The sequence below is a fragment of the Macrosteles quadrilineatus genome, unplaced genomic scaffold, assembly GCF_028750875.1.
Source record: "Macrosteles quadrilineatus isolate MER2022 unplaced genomic scaffold, UCM_ALF_1.0 Scaffold_3__2_contigs__length_128488019, whole genome shotgun sequence".
NCBI classification, from domain to species: Eukaryota; Metazoa; Arthropoda; class Insecta; order Hemiptera; family Cicadellidae; genus Macrosteles; species Macrosteles quadrilineatus.
The window spans coordinates 128247926-128275027 of NW_026542596.1; the positions used below are offsets into that span (position 1 = coordinate 128247926).

Here is a 27102-nt window from a genome sequence, read left to right on the forward strand (position 1 = left end):
CATTTATTTTTTACCTCATTCATCAAACTGACGACTCGTAAAATATAACTTGTACAACTTGTGGTTTAACACTGTGCTTGTGCAACTCCTCTGCTAGCTGCTGTACTGCTTGCTCCCAGTCTTTGGGCTTCTTATCTCGTGTGAAGTTGACCACAGTAATGATCCTGGAAATCAATAAAAATTAGTTTTTTATTTGGGTGTGTAAATTATACTACCTTTTGCTACTTCAACCATTTGGAGTTTTGAAGCACTACTGCTCATCTCAGACCATCATATTTTGGCTCTTGGCAAAATACCTAACAGCTGTAACTCTCGTTTTTATTATTTCCTTTGACCTTGTGTTCAAATTTATTGGAATTTTAACCCTTTATCGACTAGAGATGGACAGTTCAGCCAAAAATATGTGACATAACTCAGAATAGTTAGTTAGCAAATTGTACATGAACCATGATTAGATTGTACAAACTTTCAAGTATTGCTCATGATTTTGAGAGCTATCAGAGACTTGAAATTATAATGAAAAACTGATGATAGTTGATAAGAGTACTTCCTCAATAATCTAAATGGTACTTGATTGACTTAGCCATCAGCTTGTTGTATTGTTATCTACAACGTCTTATTGTGAATAAGGCTTAAAAGAGTACAGTTTGTTTCGAAAGTTAAAAACCAGTTCCCACATGTTTACATAAGTATGTTTGTTTTACAAACCTGGGGCGAGTCACTCAGTATGAGTCACCCGGGCAATGAGCACTTTTTCCTATCACTGCACTGGGGGTATGGATATCGTTTGGATATAATTTTTGATCTTACCGACCACTCTATTGTTTATTGACACTTGTAAGAAAGAAACTAACAAGTCCATTCAATAGTTGATGAAACATTTCGATTTGACAAACCTATATGACACTTCCCGGAGCTAGGAAAATATCTTCACCAAACGGAGCCTGCCAGCTGTTCTGTCATCTGCTCGTGCATGCACACTCTAGCATCTATTGCACTAGCATCTTTTGCAATAGCATCTTTTTGTTTGGTTTTTAACGCAAACAAATTTGTTTGTAGGGCCAACAAAATCTTTTTTTGTTTTCAACTGATCTAGTTTGCTATAAATTTAATAAATTTATAAGTAAGTTATTTATTAGATACTGGAATCACAGTTGAAACCTTAATGTCAAACCTTTCTTGACATAAAATTAAAGATTTACGTTTAATGTAATCTACTATCTACAATACACACTCTTTGAGATTGCAAAATTACCATGTTGAGCCTAATTATATTATACATATAATAATGCAACAATATGATCAGCTGATCATACATATAATCAGCTGATCGTCAATGAAGTTACCAAATTATGAGCTAGTTTTAGCGAATTTCCCATATAAGGGATAAGCTATCTATTACCGTAGTACTCATGGTAAGACCTGGACGCGGGACCGATTTTTGTCGTTTTGAGGTCCCTGGAGGCCAAAAACACCATCCTTTCAAATTTATATATATATGTGTGTGTGTGTGTCCATTAGCACGATAACTCAAGCAAAAATGTTTCGATTTTTATGAAATTTGGTATAAACGTGTAAACCTACATTTATTTGAACGAGTTCGCGAACCAGCATAATCAGACTATGGGAACAGGGGTTTACGGGGGGTTTTATGGGGTAAAAATAGGGTTTTCCCATTTTTTAGCCAAAAAAACATAAAATTTAGCAATTTCTTTCCAAATCATTTTGTAGAGCTTAAAAAAACAAATAATTTAGTATATTGAAGAGTTATTATGCGCCTAATGGTTACAGAGGAAATTCCAACAAAATTTAAATTTATAATGTTTTTATTCTTATGGAGAATAAGTAAACTGTTGTAGTTTGCTTGTTTATGAACATATTTTGATCAAATTTGGAAAATATTGTTATTTCTTACTAACTATTAACATTTTACAAAAAAACGGTTTTACCCTCCCTGATGCAGCAAACCTAAGTACTTGTTAAACTAATTCTATTTAAATAGGGAATAAATGTTATATTTTCAAGTAGAAATTTTAGTGTAAGTCCAATCAGGCAAATGGAAATTCGCTTAGTCTGCAGGTTTGCTGCGGCGCGGGTATTTTTTATCTCTTGTAATTCAGGTTGCACAAAAAATAACCTATAAAAATGTATAGTATATTTCATCACTAGGGCGTAAAGTGACTCTTTTTGACCCGAGCTCAAGTTTTAAGACCCAGGTGAAGCTGAGGTTGGAAAATGAATGAGGGTTGAAAAGACACTTTTTGCTTGTGTGATGAGCTTTTTGTAATTTTTGTCATATAACACCATTGTTTAAGCAAACTAAGTTAGAAAACGTCAAAACCTTTCATACAAAGATAAACTCTCAATACGACTTTTGACAAAGGATACAGAAAAAACAGGTATTCACACAACTTGCTTAGAGTACACAGAAAGTTGTAAACAATAGACTAAGTAGTAGAGACCTGCGCAAGTCAGATTGTACGTCAGATCGTTGGTCTGCCATACGGCCGAGGGTCTCTGCCAAGGCTTGTAGATGACGCCAGGACTGTGAGTACTGCTGTCTCACCAGCTCTATGATGGTGGACGTTAGACTCAGTCCCAGCAGGATGTAAAGTGTACACAACAACATGTACTGCGGAGTACCTGTAGAAAACATGTGTAACGTCTTAAAAATACAAACAAGACTTTGGTAGAAGAGTGGTGTTTTCGATCATCTTTACTAGCTTTTCCTAGGTAAGCTAGCTGAACATTATCCAATTTGAATCAAAATTCCTTATTAAATACTTAGTTTGCTTCTTAACAGTGCTCGACTTGCAGGGAACACAGTTCTGGTACCTCTCTTTCGGACGATAAAAATATTGGCATTAATAGGTACAAAATCACATTTAATAGGTTTCAGTTCCTGCAACAATTTTTTTACAAATCGAGCACTGCTTCTTAATAGGCAAACTTTGACTATGATATGGATTAAATAGAAATTCCATTCCAATGTTAAAAGTGTAGCTATAATAAAAATCAATGCAATTGGATTTTACCACTAACATTGAGGGCTTTGAGAAGGAAACCTTAAATATATTTATAAATTATCATTAAATTTACCAAGATGCTGGATTTTGAAATGATTCCTGGAAGGGGTTTGTGTTCACTAACGATTTTAAATAGCTGTGATTTTTAAATTTTGTAAAAGCTCAATTTATAACGATTAAATCTTCTCAATGCCTCTTACTTGGAACAAGATCTCCAAATCCGATAGTTGTCATGGTGACAAAGCAGAAATAGAATCCATCGAAGAACGTCCATTCCTTCTCCCAAGATATGAAAACGATCGAGCCAATGGCAATGTAAACAAGCAGTATGGAGGTAGCGAGTGCGGCGGAGGCCAGCGATCTCTTCAGTCCAGAGGCCTCGGGCATGCTGGGTAGCGAGCTAGCGAGTAGCGAGCCGAGGTCTGCTAGCACGCTCAAGGTCAATGGGATACCCACAAGAGCATACATCATACAGAACAGACGACCCTCCATGGTGGAAGGGGTGATGTTCCCGTAACCTGAAAGTATAGTAACTATCAGCTATAGTTCGGCCGCTTAGAAAGCGACCTCCTCCAGCATTGGTTTAGCATTAGCGCGCAGTCGTTTTCTAAGCGGCCGAACTATAGTAGAGTTGCTGGGTAAAGGAGAAATAAGGTATTCAAAGAAGCTAAATAAAGAGAAGGGGTGCAAAACAATAAACAGAATTTTCTGGTTTTCATTTTACTCATGTAATATTTAATTTGTTTTAGTAAAATTATGAAGTACCTAGTATCCAAAGTCAATGCTAGTATTCAATTACTTGTTTTAACAAGAGGGTAATAGATTATAACAAGACCAGTGTTCAATCCAATCCCTCAAAAAAGTTGAACTTTCAATACTTTCATAGGAAATACTACAAAGGGATCATTGTGGAAGACAAGAAGTAAATAGGCCCAATTTTGGGGCAGCTCAGTCCGTATTTAGACCTGCAACAATATCACAGACTTTATACCCAGGATTGAACAAATTAACAGGTATTAGGCACATCCAGAACCACTCTACCATAGTGGCTCGTTATAATGGTCAATGGCTTAAATTTCTTGTTTGACAGGAGTACGTATTTGATGAGTACAGGAGCTGGGTAGCTGAGTGTTAAAGTGCTTGCCTATTAATCAGGGGGTTGCTCGTTAGATCCTGGGAAAAGCATAAATAATTACAGTCGGGACCACGAGAGTCTGCAGTTGGCGTCAGATAATCACAAGACAGGGCTAGTGCTACGTTGCCATATCGCCTGTTGACAAAACTATTTAATATATACTAAGCAATATTTTCAAATCAGCTGGTATTATTAGATTTGGCAATAACGCACGGTCCTCATTGGCTCCTTCGAAGTCACGTGGTAAATAGGCTCCTCCCTCAACTGCAGACTCTTGTGGACCGTACTTACTGTTAGTGGTTAAAAACTGGACTCAGCTTTCCTTAATAATTGGGTATTCAATCAATAATACAGGCCAATAAGCCAACTGATCTTTTATTTAGCTATCCTTTGTTTTAAAATACGCACCTTGGTGTGTTGACGTAAATATAATCTAAGCTGAGCCATATGACATACTTTGGGTGGACGGGTGGTTATACAGGTTGTCCCGGAACTCTCTACCAATATTTTAGGGCATTGCTCCTGGGTAAGAAACATACCTAAATATCATATTTAAATTGTCCGGAAGTCCATAGTTACTCACACAGCCGCCATTTTGTTTTTTTCAGTTATTATTTTTTTTCTAAAGAATGGTTAAACATACGAAATGGAAACTTTGCACAAACATTAATGACAACTAGACAAAGCTACAAAAAAATTATGACGATTTTTCAAATTCATAAAACAAAATGGCGGCCATTTAAAATTTTGTTTCTTAATTAACTCAAAAACCGTTGATTTTATAAAAATTTTAAATGGCCACCATTTTGTTTTGTGAATTTGAAAAATCGTCATAATTTTTTTGGAGCTTTGTCTAGTTGTCATAAATGTTTGTGCAAAGTTTCCATTTCGTATGTTTAACCATTATTTAGAAAAAAATTAATAACTGAAAAAAACAAAATGGCGGCTGCGTGAGTAACTAAGGACTTCCGGACAATTTAAATATGATATTTAGGTATGTTTTTTACCCAGGAGCAATGCCCTAAAATATTGGTAGAGAGTTCCGGGACACCCTGTATAATGGTGCAAGTAACATTTTGAGACATTTATTTTTGTCCTAAATAGTTTTGGACTAAAATTATCTCCTATAATAAAATGAAAGCTGTTTTGTATAAACGAGAATGTAGAAACTCACCGATCGTTGTAAGGACAGTAGAAGCAAAGAAGACAGCCTGCAGATAGCTCCAGCGGGCTAAGCTATGGATGTGAGTTGTGTCTGATAGAGGTAGCTGAACACCTCCCTTGGCTACCTCTTGTACTACTACCTCATACCTGAACATCCCAGAAAAAACAGCATTTTAATAATATGTTATATTGCCTTACTGTCTTTAGTGATTGCTTATTGCACTAGTTTTACGTCATGGTTTCCACTCCAGAAGTAAAATAGTAAATTTGTTGGAGCAGCTTTTCCCAAACTATTTGACTCACTAGTAAATCACAGGAAAAATGTTGGGCATGTTGCATCTGTAGGTACCCAAACGTTACCCAAACACCATTTTTTGTTTCAGGATGCTAGGCACAAGTCCAATAGGATTGATCTTCAAATTATTCTAGACCTAGGGGTTGGGGCATTATCACTTAGATAAAATCCGTTGGTGATCTGGTGAGATTTGAACCCAGGACCTCAGAGACCAAACTCTCACGCTCTACCACTAGACCAGCTCGCTCTCCAAGCCTAAGGGGAAAGTATATTCAGTACATTCACAATTTAACCGTGATTCCGAAGTTGTGTTTTTTTGGATGAGATTTTAACAGTCTTGAGGTTTTCCAGGATGGGGATCTCCCCACGCTAATCATTCACAGAAGGTGTTTTAAATGTGTGCAATCAAAACAACCATAGTTTTTTCCAACTGCAGGAGGTGATCATTATGTCAGTATAAGCAGGAGAGCAGTACGATGACACTATGTCTCCTTTATTCAAAAGTATATTTCTCGGTAGACCATTTAATAATAAAAGATAATATATTACTATACAAATTATTTATAATGATTTAATAGTAATACCATAGATAAAACATACTCCCTTAGTAGATTTCCCATCATTATGGAACAGCTGAAGCCAATTTTACTGTTAGTTCTGTCCGGTGTACTGTAGAGTCGTGTTTTGTTTACAATTCGCATCTTGCTATTTCAGTAATTTAAAATCTCGTTTAATCAAATAAAACTATCCAATCATAAACAATAACTTGTCTACTAGCTATATAACCAAACAGTGAAGCACAAATCATAAGAAACTAACCCTAAAATAATAGAAACAAATTGTAAACAAAACACGACATCGTCGACCTCTACAGTACACCGGACAGAACTAACAATAAAATTGGCTTCAGCTGTTCCATAAGGATGGAAAATCTGCTAAGATGTATGTTTTATCTTTGACTATTAATACAACAACACTTGTGGGATGCAAATAATTCAAGATTGAAGTGAGTCAAAATGTGGGAACACCTGTAAAGTAATAATTAAGGGTGTGTTTGGTGTATTTGTTTTTATACCTGGCAAGCGCCTGATCATACTGGATGTAAGAGAGGGATCCATTGTACATGTCCCAGAGAAGCCACCTTCGCTCCTCTCTCACTTGCGACTCAAGCTGACGTAGTCGGCTCAACTCATCCGGGTACTCTAAGTGACGGAATATCTATGGTAACATGTTATGGTAAAAATTGAGGTACTTGTTTCACATACCAACACTACATTAGAACTTAGTGTTAACACTTTTTTATATTTTAGTTTATATTTATAGATTCAAATGCAGTTTTTCACAAGATTTCTTCATTTTCATTGCGTCGACCGTTAATAAATAATACATTTACATCACAAGACATGATACAAAAACATAAACGACTGGCGGCCAACTTGAGTCAGTCCAACAAGAAATTGTATTGAAGTCAAGCATGTCTTTAAGCAGCAGAAAGCTTTGATAATCATTTTTGACTTGTCTATCCAGGGTATTTGCTAACATTTTTTTAAATTGAAATACATTATAAATTAAATCTCAAAGTGTTTACTCGTTTAGGTTCATTTTGCTAAACATTGTCTTGTTAAAGACAAAATGCACATTTTTTATGAAACAAGCAGCCACAAGCATCAGCAAATAAAGTAGACCTTCTTTAATAAATCATTATAATGCCAATGTCTGTAGCGTAGCTTAGATCTGATATGCTTGAACTCTTGCCTAAGGTGCCTGAAGAATAAGAAGCATTTTACTTCACAAAATAATTTAACTTAAAAACCATATTGTATTTCTCATTTGTAATAATAGTACAAAATAGTTCTTTGTAGTAGCCTATGATATTCTTCCAACGTAAATTGTAGCGGTTTCCATTTATTGACTCATGTGCCTCCCCTTTTTCATAACTGGCTTCTATATAGGCTTATGTTACTTTTTTGTACAACTTTGTCAAATTTTTGTGATTTGGCAATAACATAATATTACTAAAATAATACCCAAATTCATACAAAATCCTACACCCATATATGTTGTCTATTTCCATTAAAAAAATCACTCATTGCAGTTCCTTCAAATAGATTAAGCTTTGGTAAAATATTTACTTGAAAATGAACTTGTGTTTTCAAAAGAACTGTGTGTGAGTAGAAGAGAGTTGTCTGCGCAAACAAAGGAGGTTGTTGTTTCAACAGTCTAAGTATACTCTATGACGTAAAACACAATCATTTCAAAACCAATGTTTGACTGTATTGAAACAACATTTGTCATAAATTCTACAGTGTTTTGGAATACTTTGAAGATCTCAGTTATTGAGATTTTACTTAATTTTAAACCAGTAGGTTACAAATTTATTTATTTTAAAATTTGGATTTTTAACTATGTTTCAACCAGTGTTGTGAGTAATTTTTCTTTTTGTAAAAACATTAATTTTTTACTCGCTTGACATGTAATTTTATTTGCTTGCCCCAGTGGCCCAAATGGGTCTGTAGGGGCCTTATCACCCCCACTGTACAGCACTCATGCTACAACCCGTATCAATTATGTGATAGCCATACAGGCAAAAAAGATTTTCATCATACAGCAAAAACTGCTTTTTCCATATATGTTACAGGTCTAAAGTACTTCAGTAGCTCTTTTCTTCTCTAGGGTGAAAACAAATCATCTGGATTTGTTTGAGGACATCTCCTGTACATTTTCCCTATGGTTGTTACCTTCAATTAAGAAATCGGTCAACTTTAAATGAGCATTGTGACAACAATTTTACCATCAAGTTTAAAGTTTATCAAGACTAACCAATCCTCCTAGGGCTGTGTAAACAATGAGAGCAACAAACAGCCCAACATGACTTGTAGCTGCTTTGTACCATCTCTTAACAGCTGATAGTCTCACAGAAGGATTAATGTTCTTCTTCTCCTCCTGTCTGCCAGCTGACACTCCATTCTCTGCAATCAGCTGATCCTTGACACCCATCACTGGTTCTTCTCCTCACTGTAAGTGTTATATGAGGTTTTTTTTTTTTAAAAAAAAAGAGGTTGGCGGTCTCTTTTATCCTTGCATTTGCCCGTCCACATAGACTAAAGCACCCGTGCGTGGATCGTTAACAGCAAAGCAAGGAGTGAGCCGGTACAGTACAAAGGTGAACTGTACTGATAATATGTTATCGGCAGTGACCAGGATCCGAACCCACGACATCGCTGCCTTGGGCCCGAAGTCCGCGACGCTACCGACTGAGCCACCGACTCACTAACCAGATAAGATAAGGTCCAATAAGATCTGAACTAAGTGTTTTTTTTTTCTAATGCAATTTCAATAATGTACATTAGAAATTTGTGTTAACAAGGTAATTTGTCCTCAAAAGTAATATTCTGCAAATATATAAGCTTTTTTCCAAAAGTTTTGAGTTTGTAGCTCTAAATACTGTATAACTAATTTAGAATACCCTAAATACTCTTTATACAAAGTAATCAAATTGTGTGAATCAAAAGTAAATTCATCTGCTGAATATAGCTAGACATAGATAGCTATATTTTATATTTATCATTATTGAAAAGGGTTGATTTTATAAAAAAAAATGTTTCAAATGCAGATAGTCCAATCAAAATAAGAATATAAATACAATGTAGAGGACTTTTTTCAAGTTTGGCTGATTAATTTTTGGAAAAACTAAGGATATATAATTAGTATTGGTACAAAGGCTAAAAATCACTTAAACACTAAACATAACAATTAAAATAAATTTCAGTTTTATTTTTATTACTTAGAGGTTAATATTCACTTGTTTCTAAAGACTTAAACTTTAAAATACCCCCACCGCAGCAAACCTGCTGACTAAGAGAATTTATATTTCTTAATTGGTTTTCAATCCATTTGAATAACATTAGGTTAAACGAGTACCTAGGTTTGCTGCTACAGGGAGGCTAATAAAGTGTGTATTTTAGTAAAATAATTTCCCCTATAGGAAAATTCTCTGAAACTAAACTAACATGTATTAAGTACATTTATTATTTTGTTTTATAGTTCAAGAGCTTACCCTTGCAGCTGAAGTGACTAGAGCGCCAACTGACAGCCAACAATCACTGGAACTGTTAAAAATAGTTCTCCGAATGACACCACGAATAGAAGGCATAAGTGCATGTTTAAGTTCTGTACAGTTTGGAGTCTAAGTTTGGTACAGTCTGGAACTTAAAAGCTTTGTATTTTCTAAGCTTCCTCTGTGTATGAATTATGGTTTTATTGTAAAATTATAAAACCTTTGTTGCTGGCTTAAACAGGCGCTGAGTGTACTTCAGTTTGCTGAAAAACATAAAATTGTTTTTTGGCAACAATATAAATTAAACCATTATTATTAAAGTTAAAACTTGCCAAATTTCATTAGATACTTCTTCTGTGTTCTGTAAACACAAAATCTACTGCAGGCAAAATCTAAGGGGGATATTGAAGATAACTTACCGCATATAGCAATCATTTTAAAATAAACAGTACAGACTCCGAAATTGTGCCTTGAGGTACTCCAAAGTTTTCACCTGGATATGCGTCACCTGGGTTATTATTACCTTTTGAAGCACCATTAATTTAAGTCTAAAATTTTTCCAAAATAGAGGGTATAAAGCAGAAATTTTGTAGTAGGCCTAATTACAAACAGATTTTAAGGATGGACCTAATGTGACCTTGGGGGATGTGTTATCAACTGTTATCAGTGGTGGTGATTTGTCAGTTGTCCATTGAGCAGTGAAGTGTAGGACTGACCTAACCTTTAGACCTCTTGATTGCCCCCTCTCTTAGTCATGAAAGATACAAAAACATATTTCATTCTGTGCATGATGACTTTGTAAGTAAACATTGCAATTACTTATCCCTAAAATGAATAAATGTTTCACTGCGTTAGAGATATTATTTGATTTTTTTTACCAGAGGGAATGTGCATTTATATTATAATTTATTTACATTCTCGCAGAAATAAAGTATTTAACAAAAACGTTAAGTACTGGGATGAAGTATTAATTAATTAGAAAATTTTGTTTTAAATAATCTGAAGAAGAAAAGCGAAATTACAAATATTCTGATGAAAGGGGATAAAGAATTACCAAACAGTTCTGAAAACTACTCAAACTTAATCCCTTAAGATTATTTCTAGAGTGTAACATCTTAATTTGATTACCGGATGCGGATTAAACATAAGAAGTTTGTAAGCCTTATTTGCTTTTTACTTTTCCGACACATAATCCAAGTCCTAATTTCAAGACAATCCAAGTCCTAATTTCAAGACAAAGACACTGGGTTTACAATAGCAACGTTACATGTTCAATTTAGTAGTCTTATTTAGAGTTAACTAGAGTCTGGAGCCAAGACCTTGCCTATAAGTATACTTGCAAACATCTGTTATGAAATCTGTTTATATTTTTTGCTCTTTGGCAGTGATATTGTAAGTAAAAAGATTTATTAATTTGCATGTTCTGATTGCTGCACTTCCTTAGAGCATTCGTTTCTAAAGAAAATTATTTTTTGTATGTTTTTACAACATATATAATATATACATTTACAATAAGGTTCTGAAATTTTGTAAGAATACAAAATTTAGTTGGAAGGAAAGAGTGATGTGAAAAGAACCATGTTTAAATACAATTCTTGAATTTTAATATAAACTTGCAAAGCATGAGCTCTATTTCTGAATTGGCGATCTTGATTAAAATAAAAATATAAAAGATTTGAGCTACAGTAAAGTGTTTTTAATAAGTAAATTTTTTATTTTCAAATTTTATTCTTTTATAGACAAACGAAACATCAAAAGTTAACAACTCATACTCAGACAACAATAGATATGTTGTTAAAATGAAACTGATCTCTTTGAAGCATGGATAGTTTTTTCATCACTCCGTAACGAAAGTAACTACTTTCGATAACAGCTGACATCAATGAAAGTAGTCGTTTCCCAAGCTCTAATTTAGGGCGAGGGAAAATCGATCAGCTGATTTTCCCTCGCTCTAAATTTACTTTCCCTCGCTCTCAATTAGTTCTCTATTTATTCAATACGCGCGCTAGTGTTTTGTTATGGTTTAATTTAATGATTTGAATCAGCTGTATGTATTGTTCAAAGTTGTTTTATACTTTTATTTTGATATTTGAACAAAATGTATTGAGAAATATACGTAGGTTTCCTTTTAGAACATTTTATTTTATTTTATTTTGATGTTCAATCAAATTAATTGAGAAATAAAATAGTTGTAATATTACTGAGGTCTGCTATTCTGTATTTGTGTATTTTTGCGTCGTGATAAAAAGTATCGTTCATAACTCGTACCGAAAGTTATTATCCGGCACTTTCTCCGCCTCGTACGGGAAAATAGCTCTTACATACTCGGCTTCGCCTCGCACTCACTTTGTGCACTATTTTTCAGCTGATACAAAAAAGTAATATAATTGTTTCCCAAACTCTAGTTTAAGTTCTAAGTTTTATCAGTTTAAAGTTGAAACCGATCAGCTGATTTTAACTTGCTCTAATTTACTTTCCCTTCCTGTCAATCAGTTCTTCATTTGTGTGCTAATGTTTGTTTACAATCATTCCTTTTATAAAAAAAATCAGCCGTTTTTACTCTTCAACCATACACAAATGTAAACAGAAACATGCAGAAACTAATTTATTGCTGTGTTTACTGCACAATAAACGTAACCTTAAACTTGAACTTCTAATTTTTATGTTACTGTTATTTAGGTTGTTATAACCCATTTGCTTCAATTTTCCTTTTAATGTTACTTAGGAAATACAGTATAATAGTTTTATTTTACCGAGGACTGCTAATTCTGTTTGTAAGTATATTTTGTGTCATGATGAAAAGTATTGTTCATAACCACTTATAACGTATAATGTTTGACGTACCATACCGAAAGTAATTTTCCAGCACTAGAGCCAATTATTCCCGTCCTCCGTATTACCTCGTACATGGATGTGTTCAGCGGCATAAATAACACCCCCACAACCCCTGCAGTGCGGGAGGGCGCCAACTTCCAGGGTCCAGGGGGTACTGAGGTCCTGACACCGCCGACAGCAATCACAAGACCTACCTGTCTACATGACCAAAGAAGATGTTCACGATTTTGACACAACTGCTGAATGAGATGATGTAATTTCCGTTACCGCGGGAGATGAAGATCGCTCGTTGTACTTACGCCACTGCATGTGTTTGGCTTTGCCTTACTTATGAAACTTGAGTACACACCGGAGAATGCCACTTTCCAGTAATGAAATTTACTATTCGATCATTTAAACCCAAATGCTGATAGGAATATTATTATTTTATTGATGCTTCAAGAAGAATGAGTGTACTATTTGTTACTAGATGATTATTTTAGATCAGTAACTACCGTACCTAATTTTTGTTCTGTAACCAAACTATTTTTATTTTCAGTGCAGTCCTATTGGGGCTGGGTCTGTTTGCAAGTATTTGGTGGCTTGATGCTTCAGTTCAAGCTTCTAAAACTTCTCCTCACATAATTATCATCTTGGCAGATGATTTGGTGAGAAAACAAGGAGAAAATAAAATATTCAATAAGAATAACATAGCTGTGCACTTAGAAATAGTTATCAGTAGTCACTTTGATAACGTCTTAGGATAAAATTATCAGTATGTGTAGCCTAGTTTACGCCAAAAATAAAATGTAGAAACATGTGTATAGTAGGACAAAAGAAAATCTATTGTAGCCTTCTGTTGCAGGCAAAAGTAAATTATGCTTAACCAGAATATCATACTACTCAGTGTCATTGACTTGGTTTAAAAAATAAAACTTTCAAAATGCTCATGTTATGTCTTGGCAAACAAATACGATACTCACACCTCTTAATGAAGAAAGGGTACATTAGTGAGATAATGGACTTGGACAAAGAACTTATAGAAGTTAAAAGAATATGCCATACATAAAAAGTTAGTTTGACACATACGTGTTATTGTTACATAAGTACTTTTTTAAATCCAAACTGTTTGTGCTACCAAATACCGTAGCAGGCAGGACCAGATCTTCCATAGTGGACAAGGCCGCTAAGGTGGCGCTTTTTCCAATCGGTTGATGGCCAATGCGGGAGATCCTCAGTAAAGTTGTAGAAGGCTTTTGATGTCTGTATACCAGTACATATACCTATACTGTGCGGTAGTGTAAGTGTGGACGTGTATTCTAAAAAGGTAGATATACAGGATGCAGTTTGTATGTGTGCAGATTCATGCAGCATTCAGGATAGCATCCAACTTTCTGACACAGTTTGTCCAGAGTATTCTCCTCTTAAGGCTTAGGTCACATGTTAACTTTACCTGAAGAAATATGGTGAACAATCTCAGGTCCGCTTCTAACAGAGTAGAGGTTTTTAAAATTAAATCGAGATTTTCCTGGTTAATTCAGAAGCCTCACACACTACTGGTTGACCACCTGGGTGCATAAACAAATTTTACCTCCTCTCCATGAATACAAAACCAAAAAGATAAACCCTCTGAACTTTTTGCATACATTTGGATTATGATTCCAGGAATTGAGCGACGTCAACTACACTACTCAGCCTATCTGTACACCAGCCATGGTTTTGTTCTAATATTGTGTTTCCAGGGATGGAACGATGTCAGTTTCCATGGGTCAGACCAGTTCCAGACACCCAACATTGATGCCCTAGCATACTCTGGTGTCATTCTACAGGACTACTACACTCAGCCTATCTGTACACCAGCCAGGGCTGCCCTGCTTACTGGCAGACACCCCATCAGTAATGGTGAGCAGATCTTCTGTAAACCATCATAGCCTGTAGTTGGTACCTATATTAAAATTTTCGATGGTTTCTACAGTTCAAAAATTTGCATTGAAGAAACAAACGTATAATATTATATATTTAGTGTTTAAATGCTGTAGGAATGGAGCATGATGTGATATACGCTCCACAACCATGGGGTCTCCCACTCTCGGAGCGTATAATCCCACAGTATCTACAGTCTTTGAACTACAAGTCCCATGCAGTGGGGAAGTGGCACCTCGGCTTCTTCCATTCCAACTATACTCCAGCCAGGCGAGGCTTTGACTCTCACTACGGCTCCTGGCTTGGGCATCAAGACCACTACTCACATATGGGGTATGAGGTTAGAGGAATCATGATAAGTTGGATTAAAAAAAATTATTTCAATTTACGAATACATCACTGATTAGTACGAGTAGGTAGACAGATTCAGCCAATAATATAGGTTTGTAATAAGCCCTCAAACAAATAAAGTAGCTAACACCAATCTTCAAATAAAGAGCAACAATATATTTTTTTTAAACTAGATACAATCTATATAAAAAAATAAATCTCTAAGGAGTGTGTGCTCTTTTAGCAAATTTCCCTATAGGGAAGTAGCTATTACCGTAGGTCTCATGGTAAGACCTAGGCCCGGGACCGATTTACTTTTTCATTTTGATGTCCCCAGAGGCCAAAAACACCATTCGTTCAAATTTGTATATATATATATATAGATATACATATATATACATACATATATATACACATATATTAAAATTAAAACATATATAACAAAGTACCCTTTTAGTAATTATTTTATTTATTTATATATATATATATATATGTGTGTCCATCCACACGATAACTTGAGTAATTTTTGTCCGATTTTGATAAAATTTGGTTTGAAGGTGTAAGGCGGGATCAACTTGAATGAGTTTGCGAACCAACATGATCGGACTATGGAAACGGGGGTTTATGGGGGGTTTTATGGGGTAAAAATAGATTTTTCCCATTTTAGACCCTAAAAACACAAATTTTCACAATTTCTTTTAAAACCATTTTGTAGAACTTAAAAAACAAATAATTTAGTATATTGAAGCGTTATTATGCGCCTAATTGTTACGGAGAAAATAAAAAAAAAGGTAATTTTAAAATTCCCATGTTATTCTTATGGAGAATAAGTCAACTGTTGTAATTTGCTTGTTTATGAACATATTTTGATCAAATTTGGAAAATACATTAATTTCTTACTAAGCCACAGTACCTTTTAACATTTTACATTAAAAACAACTTTTTTACCCTCCCTGTTGCAGCAAACCTAAGTACTCATTAAACTAATTCTGTTTAAATAGGGAATAAATGTGATATTTTTAAGGAAACATTTTAGTTTAAATCCAATCAGGCAAATGGAAATTCGCTAAGTTTGCAGGTTTGCTGCGGCGGGGGTATTTTATGCTTGTATTTTCTCCAGCCTCATCCAGGGTATGATTTCCATCGTGATTTGAACGTCAGCTGGGACGCTGCAGGTATGTACACCGCAGATCTCTTCACCAAGGAGGCTGAGCAGATAATTAGAGATCACGATGATTCTCAACCTCTCTTCCTCTATCTTGCCCATGATCTGCCTCACGCTCCTCTGCAAGCTGATGACAAAACTGTCAAGAGATTCTCTTACATTCCAGACAAAAAGAGACAGAAATTTGCAGGTAACTATTGGTTGAATCAAGCGCTTCTTTATAAAGGAGAGCCAACAATATAAATTTATTAAAATGTGTAAAACTTAAAAATACATATTCCTGCATTAAGCGTTTCAAAAGTGGATAGTTTGACCTCAGAAAATTAAATTTATTGTTTACAAAAACAACAGGTCAAATCAAAGTGTCTTTATTTCATGTTTGTACATCAGTATATGGAATGGTGTCAAAAACTATATCTAAAACTTAACCTAAAGTTACATGAATGTATGTAATCTAACATGAATTTAATTTGACATTTATTTTTTTGCAACATATGCACATTCCTCTATGGTCGTGATGACATCATCAGCAACTCTCGTGATCGCAAGAACATCTCGACATCTCCCCCCACCGGCCATGAAGTTATTGTCATCGTACCTTGTGGTTGCAGCAATATCTCTACACCCCCTCCTCGGTCATGAAGACATCATCAGCGCTACAGATAGTAGTGGCAAAATCTATATGTTCCCCCAGGTTGCAAAGACATCATTATTGCTTCCACGATTGCGCTAATATCTCATAATTCCACCGCTTTCACGGTGGCATCGACGTCACCAATCGAGATGGCAGCAATATCTACATTCCCCTCAGTTGTGTTAATTTTGAAGTGTTAACATTAAATTAATTAAATGTTAATAATTAATTATTGATTATGTAGAATCAAAATTGTATTGCAAGTGCTAATAAAATGAATTAATTTCACAAAACATTTGTTAGGGCTACTTACAAAAACCTTTACCATCAATGGCAATACGTAAACAAAATTCACCCGAAACATCTCAGTGGCACAAGTGCTTCGCTGTCCCTTCTCTCTGAGCATGCCACTCATGCCCTGTGCATTGAGCTCGGAGAGGAGATCATCAGATTCAATAGATTCGGTGACAATATGCCACCCTGTAGACACCCTCTTTGGGCCTTGACCTCTCTCACCGTTCCACACAGAGATGCTTGTGCTCCCCTACTTTTGAGCATGTTGCCTACCCACCTCACAACAGTGCTTACCACACACAGTGATGGTGTTATTTTTGTTGGTTTTGGTATGGTGGTATGGAATGTCTGGTTATATCAATAGTTAAACGCTATACTTTATTGGTCTTCAGATTGGATATTTTTGTTCTAGCAATGGTGACAGCACTGGACGACTCTGTCGGTTGTGTAATGAGGTCTCTTGAGGCGAAGGGCATGTTGAACAACTCCATTGTACTGTTCCTATCTGACAACGGAGGTGCAACTAATGGATTCAATGGCAACGTTGCTTCCAACTGGCCTCTAAGAGGGGTTAGACGAGTTTTCTTACTTTTACAGCTGTTTTATGATCTAATTGTCTGGTTTAGCATAAATAAGTTAAATACTGTAATACTTTGATACTTTTAATACTTAAAAACTTAAATCTGAAATGGTGACCATAGAAAGTAGGTATTTTAAGCCAAGTATGAATGGAGATGAGTGTCGTATGAATGGCGCTATCTTTTAGTCTTGTTAGTGACTAAGGCTGACATATTCCTTAGACACTGCTGTTGATTAATAGCCCATATAGCCAATGACAACTAAGGGACCTACAGTTTAAAGTGGTATCCGAACCGAACCAAATTTTTTTCTTAATTGACAAATTGGTCTAAATATCAGGATAGTACTTCGGATGGTTGTAGTACTCACTAGTGTGGACGTTAATCCACACCACGGAGTATCGCATCCATAGTGCATGCCTATAAATATCCACAATTCATGACCTACTAGTTGTTGGATTACCGGACAACACCACTGTCCCAGTAAAAAAAATAATGAAATTATAAATACCAGAAGAGGACGTCATAAATTGCCGAGGCGCATATGAAAAGCTAAATTGAGTTCTGACTATGAATAGTTAAAAACTTTCTTAGCTTCTTAAACAACTAGATCCTTTTTAGTGCTACTTAAAATAAGTATTAGTTAAGTCGCATGGGCCTAAATTTTAACAAAGTATCATGAATAATAATTAATTAAGCCAATAAACAAGACGATTCCATAAACATCAGTTACCATTTGTCACTGTTTTATACATTTGAGTGCTTTCTAACTGTTGATTGCATATTCCACAGATTTAGAACATTCTGTCAAAGACATCTTACGAAGGGAATTTAGCTATGAAATACACAAATCGAGAATTAAAGATGTTTACATTTTATACATAAGATTAAAATAGCATTGTAAATTTTTCAGATATATATAAAGCAGAACTAATTAACAAAGAATAACTACGCCACTTTTTACTATATTGATTTTATTTTTGATATTCTTTACTTCAATACATAAAATATAAAATTAGCAATATATTTTTTTTTTATTCAAGGTATTCTTGGCGACATTTGTCTTAAAAATTAGTATAAAACAAGGTTTTTGACTTTGGCTGGGCTTGTATTTTAATCGTTACATTTTAGGCACTCTCTCAACTGAGGATGGAATCAGATTCCAGATCCTGCGATGTAATAATCAAAACTTGTATTTTTGCTATTCCTAATGGAAAATGTCCGCAATAATTCCACTAAACAAAACACCATCAAAACATAGCCTAAATCAAAGAAGTATGTACCTAATATTAGTTCTAAAAATTATCCCTACCATGATATCCAGGGCAAGGACACGCTGTGGGAGGGTGGAGTGCGGAGTGTCGGAGTTATCTGGAGTCCTCTACTGAAGTCAACTCCCAGAGTTCACAGAGGCCTGGTCAATGTACAGGACTGGCTGCCTACATTACTGGAGGCTGCAGGAGTTGGCAACCAAACTTTGGGTTGGTACTATATGATCGTTTGGAACTGTTAAAGGTGGAGTTGTAAACAAAAAATGTATAAAACAAATGTAAACAGTAGAGGCTCTGGGTCGTGAAGAGGGACATTGATTTAAAACCCAATATAAACAAATATTCAAAGTCTTCAATGTACATTTTAAATCATTAAATGCTGCTGATGTACATATTTTCGTGGAGGTGTTCGTAAAAATCAAAATAGTAGGCAACGGTCCCCATTGTTGAAAACACATCCTGGAGCCCTCCAAAAAGTACACAGGAACACAATAGGGTAAAAATGAGTTGTTGTAAAAATATGTTTGAAAATTGTACATTTTTATGTTTTGAAAGGATTTACAGGATATACCGTAACCATATGTTATACAATAATTATGTTAATATTTTCTATTCCAACCCAGACTAACAATGCATAAAGGTAAAAGAAATTATTAAATTTACCATCAAGGTCTGTTAACCGGTTGATAACACACACATTAGATATTTTTAAAGGAGTTCAGTTTTTCCCATATAGGGAATAAGCTATTACCGTAAGTCTTGTGGTGAGACCTGGACCCCGGACCAATTTTCTTTTTCGTTTTCATGTCCCCACAGGCCAGAAACACCATCTGTTCAAATGCATATATGTGTGTGTGATGTCTGTATGTCAGCATTATAATTCTAGAAAAGATTATCCCTTTTCAATGAAATTTGGTACAAATGTGTAAACCTACAGTTTGCAAACCAGCATGATCTGACTATGGGAATTGGGTTTTAAGAGGTAAAAATTGGGTTTTTCCATTTCTGACCACCAAAACGTAACATTTTGTAATTTACTTTAATGTTATTAAAGTGGTTTAAAAACCTGAATTTAACTTAAATAAAAAAAATACCCCCGCCGCAGCAAACCTGCCGACTAAGCCAATTTCCATTTGTCGGAATTGATTTTCAATTAAATCTATTTTAATAACATTAGGTTTAACGAGTCCCTAGGTTTGCTGCTACAAGGAAACTGTTAAAGTGGGGTTTTTAGTAAAATATTAATAGCTTAGTATAAAATAAATAAATTTGCCAAGTTTTATCAAGATATATCCATAAACAAGCAAACTACAACATTTTACAATATTATCTATAAGAATAACATGGGAATTTTAAAATAACAATTTTTTGAGTTTTCTCCGTAACCAATAATTGTAAAAAAAACACTTTGATGTACTTAATTATTTGTTTTTTTAAGCTCTTAAAAAAGGTTTAGAATGAGATAAATTGGGATATTTTGTGTTTTGAGGGTCAAAAATGAGAAAAACCATTTTTTACCCCATAATACCCCCCGTAAAACCCTGTTTCAATGGTCCGATCATGCTGGTTTGCGAACTCATTCAAGTTTATCCCGCCTTACACCTTTCAACCAAATTTCATCAAAATCGGACAAAAATTACTCAAGTTATCGCGTTTACGGACGTATATATATATAGATAGATAGGCCTATATATATCTTCTATCTAATATATAAAATTCTCGTGTCACAGTGTTTGTCTGCAAACTCCTCCGGAACGACTTCACCGATCGTTATGAAATTTGGTGTGTAAATTCTGTAGGTATGCGAATAGGAAGTAAACTATTTCCCGTTTCGAAATTCTTAAAAGGGCTCTGCCCCAGTGGCTCTGGAGTTTCCCATGTTAACCTTATGAGAAATGGAATTAATGAATCTTAACAGCTGTTTCAATTAAACAAGTTGGTTCTGTTCTATGATATTCAATAGCATTAAAGTTACAAGGATTACCAACAGGGTGCAGCACTATTATTTCTTTTACATTTATGACAACAGCTAATTTGCAACCAAAAGGTGAGTGAGCGTAGCGAACGAACTTCAACCTGGAGGCGAGTGAGCGTAGCGAACGAGCTAACCTGAAGGCAAGTGAGCGCAGCGAACGAGCTCCAACCTAAAGGTGAGTGAGCGTAGCGAACGAGCTCCAACCCAAAGGTGAGTGAGCGTAGCGAACAAACTTCAACCAGGACGTGATTGAGCGATGCGAACGAGATCATCTTGAAAATTAAACGTAACGGTACTTTCTTTCCATCGGTCTGTCTTAGGGGAAACCTATAACTTAGGCGATACGAAGTTCGCCGGGTCAGCTAGTATACATATATTAAAATTTGAACGAATGGTGTTTTTGGCCTCTGGGGACATCAAAATGTACAAGTAAATCGGTCCCGGGCCTAGGTCTTACCGTGCCACCTACGGTAATAGCTACTTCCCTATAGGGAAATCGCTAATACAATAAATACTTTTTGGATAAAAATATAAATAAGTTGGAGAAAAATACTTGCAGTCAGTATAATATTGCTATTGGAGTTATTCAAACTAGTGTTTCTAATTTTACCATGACTTACCTAATGCATCTTTCAGATACAAGCCATCTAGACGGTGTAAGTCAATGGCCCTCTTTGCAACAGAAGACAAAACCACCGTACTCAACTATGCTGCATAATGTCGACAAACAGAGGAAAATTGGTGCACTGAGGCATGGCAACTGGAAACTCGTCACTGGTACTTGTACTGCATAGTCTAACTGAAAACAGATCAGCAAAAATTGTCAGTTGTTCTCATGATCACTGTTAAATCCTTCTATTTCTTTCAAAATCCGTACACTGACTGTGCAGTCTTTAAAAAAGCTTGAACCACATAGGGCTTAGCTAGCTTATAACTTTTTGTAAGGAGTTTGTTGTAAGGCTGGTCATCACCAAGACAATATAGTTCGGCCGCTTAGAAAGCGACCTCCTCTAGCATTGGTTAGCATTAGCGTGCAGGTCGCTTTCTAAGCAGCCAAACTATAGTAGGTTCACTGACTTCTTATTACTTGACCAGGTTAGTGAAATTCAGATTAAATAAACTTTTCTTTCTATGAAGAAAAGAAACATTTTCCTGGGACCGGGTGCACCTTTTATCTTTAAAAATATTTTTACAGATGAAAGTCTGGAATAGTGTATTCCTAATTGAAAATTTAATACAGCATACTTTGCCAAAACCCTGTAGTTTACAGCAACAAATAAACTTCCTAAATTCCTAAACGAGATGAAATGTTCACACAAAAACATCGGTCAGAACCATGTAAAAGCATAATTTTAAAATTTATTATAAAAACAATCTGCAATTCAAAAAATGTCTTCTTAAATGTTGAATGAACTAAAATAGTTTTGTAAGAGCAATCGGATGATGACAATGTGGATTGTGGATTAGTGATACAGGAAATTATCACATGACCATGGCAAGGCCACAACCTCATTGTGAAACTGGCGTCAGAGTTTACCTGCTTCATTGAAATTGAAAGTATCTCCGTCAAATTTCGGTTGAGTAACATCGATCGAAAGTGAAACAGTGTCATGAAATTAACAACTTAACTGTCAACTCACCTCTGGAAGCTGGCGGGAAAAGTCATCTTAGCAGTTTCCTTAGTTTAATAAATAAAAAAAGTTGTTATCTATGTCCTTTTCACGTATTATTGATATATACATGAAAATACCATGAAAACCAATCAGGAGAATAACAAAAAATCCAATATAACTAAAAAAAATTAAATACAACTTTTTATAACAAATCAGCAAAGGTATAATGAAGCAGCATTAGGTACTGCTCTTAAATAAGTTGTCATAGCTTATTACAATAAATCATAATATTAGTAATATTTTTGTACCTACAATACGGTGTCTACATAATTAATGTTAAGTGGTTTGCAAGAAAGTCAACATATTAGAATCCGTTTCATTTATTTCATATAATAATTTGTACTCATTTATTAGTATCCAATGTCTATAATTTATCAGTCCAATACCAGAAACTCCTACAAAATCTTATAGGCTTATTTGTTAATTTAGAATCATTCAATAAAAATATCCCTTAAATTTAACAAAATGAAGTGAAGATGTCAATGTTTGTTCCAGGTAGAACGTACAACGGAGCTTACGATGGGTTTTACGGACGTTTGAATGGCAAAGTGGCTTATGATTTGAATAAAATAAGGAACAGTGAAACAGGAAAAGCTGTTAGTAACACTACATCACCTCTGCCCTGTGACTCTGATATCTTGAAGATGAGGACAGCGGCTACAGTCTCGTGTTTATCTTCCCAAATAGGTAAGCAGGAAAGAGATTTAAAATAACAATGATAATAATAATAAGAGGAAGAATCAATTAATCATCTAAACATTACATGGAAAACACATTGTCAGCTACAATAATCAGGCTAGTTTTTAAAAGTCACTTCAGCTTCAGACTATTAATCAGTACTAGAAGTGGTCCAGTGGCTGAAAACTCAATCAAAAATATGTAATGTCACACTTCTTCTATTCACACTGTAAATAAAACATGTGATTGGAATTTCTTCCATTTGTTTTGATTTTCTATGTATATTTCATTGTTATTTCGTCACCATGAGCATGGCAACCCATAAGGCCCATGTAAATTTTTTGTGCTTATTTTTATCCTGGTTTAATAAAAAAAAATATTCTGCACACCTGCAGAGAAATATCCTTTTAACAGTAAGCATAGATTTCCCTGCAATGGACAGGAGTTGAGAAATAAGGTTTTCAAGAAACATGCTTGCTTATTAGAATTAAAATAAAATGAAAACTCCTTTGTTGAATACAATGGATCGTTCAACAGACGGTTTGTAAAATTAGACTAAAATATATATATTAATAGACAAGCATGTTTCTTTAAATCCTTTTTCTCAGCTTGTGCGCATCGCAGGAAAAATCTACACATATGGTTAGAAAAATATTTGCCTGTAGAAGTGCAAAATCGATTTATAAATTAAAATAGGCTCAAAAATATGCAAAAAAATTAATTTAAATTAAAAAAAAAATGTCATGGGCCATGGGTTGCCATTCTGATGGCGAAATAACAAACAGAAAATAAAAAAAAAAAATGGAAGAAGTTCCAATCACGTGTGTTATTCACAGCGTAGGACCAGGACGAAAATAGACAAGTTTGCCCAATACATTTTTTTTGTTGAGTTTTCAACCACTGGACGTCCTCTAGTATAAATAATTCAACACTGAAATGGTAAATCACTAATCAGTCTTAAGCCTGAGATAATTTTAATTAATTATTTAATTTAACACAGCATTTTGTATTCAAGCATTTTTATTTTCTAATCAAAGAAAACAATATGATTTTTATTTTCCAGCAACTCCAAAAGTGACTCCACACGTAATTCATATTAGGGACACAATGTTTATTGTGGATGTCAATGAAACTGGTTCTGCAATGCAGAGGAAAATGAATAAAAGAAAACATTCAAACACTTCTAATGAAGGTTTGTGGATATAATGGTCATAAGTCACATCTAAGATAATAATTATAGCTATTAAAGTAGGTATTAATTATGATTAGAAATGGGCCTAACAATATAATGTGTAGCTGCAGTTTTTACGATTTTCGTATTAGATTACTTAAAAAATGCATTGGAAGACTTTGATTGAATCTAAAATTTAATGTAAAAATCTCGATCTTAAAAAGTCTAAGCTTGTCGTTATTAAATTAATTGTAAATGTCAATGATTGTAAAAATACTAGCGTAATTTTTCCTTACGCTGTACTTAGATTGATAAATATTGTTTTAATTTTTAAAACAATTATTCACAACATTTTAACTGTGGATTTGACATTCCTTTCCTTTCTTTCAAAATACTCCTTCAATAGAAGAATATTGAAAATCTGTCTAGTGGTTGTTTCAGAATATTTAGGCAAAAAGTCCCTTCAGGTTATAAGGTTATTTCATGTGTGTTTGATTCAGTTAAGGTTATTCAGATGAAAAGGTTTATTCATTCTGTGTACTGTAGTTAAATACAGCGTTGCATTTATATATTGTATCTCAAACTAAACTCACAAAGTTATTCACAGCTGTTCTTTTACCAGTTCCCACACAGAGTACACTGGATGCCACCGCGTGTAAACCTCATCTATCCCCGTGTCTTTTCAACCTGCTGGAAGATCCCTGCGAGAAACGGAACTTAGCTGCAGAGTTTCCGGAAACAGTAAACCAGCTGATGTCCATACTGCAGAGCTACCAACCTGTGGCACCAAATAACCGACCAGAAGATCCCCGCAGCTATCCGATCCATTGGAACAACACTTGGACAAACTGGCTTGACTTTTTGTGATGCGGAGAAATGTTAAAAATACATCACGCCAATATACGTTGAAATAACCATGCACTGAATAGGTTATGTTATATTTGCCTATTTGGTGTTGTTATAACACTGGTGGTATAACAGAGTGTGTATAAATGTATGATGAGTGAAGGATGAGCGTTTAAGAACGAAAGAGGCCCAGATGATTACACTTTTTATTCAAGATTCAATTTTTTATTTCAAAGACATTTGCAATTACATATCTGGGTCAGTATTTAACGATAAAAAAGAATTGCTTTTTTTCTGTTCATCATATATGAAAAGGGAACTTTGTTTTACAAAATCACTTTTCAGAGATCGGTTTCATGCGTGTGATATTTTATAAAAATGCCATTTTTGAGGGAAGGATTGTATATGAATTTGTATCAATTACAGTTACATTTTAGCGAATTTCCCATATAGGGAATAAGCTATTACCGTAGTACTCATGGTAAGACCTGGACCCGGGACCGATTTTTTTTTCGTTTTGAGGTCCCTAGAGGCCAAAAACACCATTCGTTCAAATTCATATATATATATATATATATATATATATTTATATATGTGTCCGTTAGCGCGATAACTCGAGCAAAAATGATCCGATTTTGATCAAATTTGGTACAAACGTGTAAACCTACGTTTATTCGAACGAGTTCGCGAACCAGCATGATCGGACCATGGGAACGGGGGTTTATGGGGGCTTTTATGGGGTAAAAGTGGGTTTTTCCCATTTTTCACCCAAAAAACATAAAATTTTGCAATTTCTTTCTAAACTATTTTGTAGAGCTTAAAAAAACAAATAATTTAGTATATTGAAGCGTTATAATGCGCCTATCGGTTACGGAGAAAATTCCAAAAAATTGTAAATTTAAAATTCCTATGTTATTCTTATGGAGAATAAGTAAACTGTTGTAGTTTGCTTGTTTATTAACATATTTTGCCCAAATTTGGAAAATGTTTTTATTTCTTACTAACTATTAACATTTTACATAAAAAAACAGTTTTACCCTCCCTGTTGCAGCAAACCTAAGTATGTGTTTTAACTCATTCTATTTAAATAGGGAATAAATGTGATATTTTTAAGGAGACATTTTAGTGTAAATCCAATCAGGCAAATGGAAATTCGCTTAGTCTGCAGGTTTGCTGCGGCGGGGGTATTATACTGTACATGAAACAAAAAAATAATATTGCTGCAATTTTGTGTAAGCTTTAAAATTATAAATTGTCTGCAATGTGTTAGTTATCAAGTATGTTTTCTGTGTAATGGACTGAACGTGATATCCCACCATTGAGTATAATAGTTCGTAGATTTTTGTTTAGTTACGTGTAGGCTGTGACTCCAAACATTGGCAAACCCCAATAAATGTATACCAAATAAATTAAATGGATAATTTTTCCTATCTTGTTAACGATTTCAACAGTGACATAAAAAATTGCCTTTTACTGCTACAAATTCAGGTGCATTATTATACTACTAGCACAACCCGTCTTGACTTTGCTCAAGACAATTTTGATTGAAAAGCTAAATGCTTTATCTGAAACTACAGATAAGGAAGTAACTACTAAGTTATTTCCTTGCCTGTGCTGATGCTAAACAATAAAAGAATATGAAAACGGTACCCGAGCCGACTATACCGTAGAGCTGTCTACTATCTACTGTCTGACACCATAAGATCATATGCTGCATTGTTATAATCTGTTTACATTACTTTGTTTAAACAGCTGTTCGCTCTCCACTAAGGGAATCTCCGTACCGGTATGACATCATCCAAACCGCTCAATTAACCTTAAATTCGTAATCTCTGTTTTTTTTTGTTGTGTTCATGATCCATGATATGTATGTAGTAAGCCTGTACCGAACGAACAGAATTAGAACTTTACTGTTAGAATTTTGTAAAAAAACACCACCTATTTTCTAACTTTCCTATGCGTAGCATCATTAGGCTATTAGACTACCAGATACCATTGCAAAAATTACAAGATTCCACGGGGGATGATAAGGTCCTGATGTCATTGGAAATCCTTTAGTCAACGACAACATAA

The 27102-nt window shown here is 34.8% G+C and overlaps 2 protein-coding genes across 3 annotated transcripts; one reads left to right on the plus strand and one right to left on the minus strand.

The window, feature by feature from the left end:
* Window positions 1-22: 22 nt before the first annotated feature.
* On the minus strand, window positions 23-8617 carry LOC128989561 (TWiK family of potassium channels protein 7-like). The gene is made up of 6 exons (XM_054411460.1): window positions 8441-8617; window positions 6696-6838; window positions 5336-5472; window positions 3227-3544; window positions 2463-2643; window positions 23-164 (listed from the first exon to the last, which is right to left on the minus strand). Exons 1-6 carry the CDS (start codon window positions 8615-8617, stop codon window positions 23-25), a joined length of 1098 nt encoding a protein of 365 aa, XP_054267435.1.
* A 1770-nt stretch (window positions 8618-10387) lies between these two features.
* Window positions 10388-25121, plus strand: LOC128990493 (arylsulfatase B-like). Of its 2 annotated transcripts, none has more exons than XM_054412866.1 (11): window positions 10388-10475; window positions 13051-13159; window positions 14234-14393; window positions 14531-14754; window positions 15865-16099; window positions 17250-17407; window positions 18740-18896; window positions 21298-21438; window positions 22830-23021; window positions 24076-24204; window positions 24806-25121. In XM_054412866.1, the coding sequence occupies exons 1-11, from the start codon at window positions 10432-10434 to the stop codon at window positions 25048-25050; spliced, it is 1794 nt and encodes a 597-aa protein (XP_054268841.1). In that variant the 5' UTR covers window positions 10388-10431; the 3' UTR covers window positions 25051-25121. The 2 variants fall into 2 exon arrangements, with proteins under 2 accessions (XP_054268841.1, XP_054268842.1); XM_054412867.1 differs by lacking the exon at window positions 10388-10475 and adding an exon at window positions 10978-11069.
* The last annotated feature ends 1981 nt before the right edge of the window (window positions 25122-27102 follow it).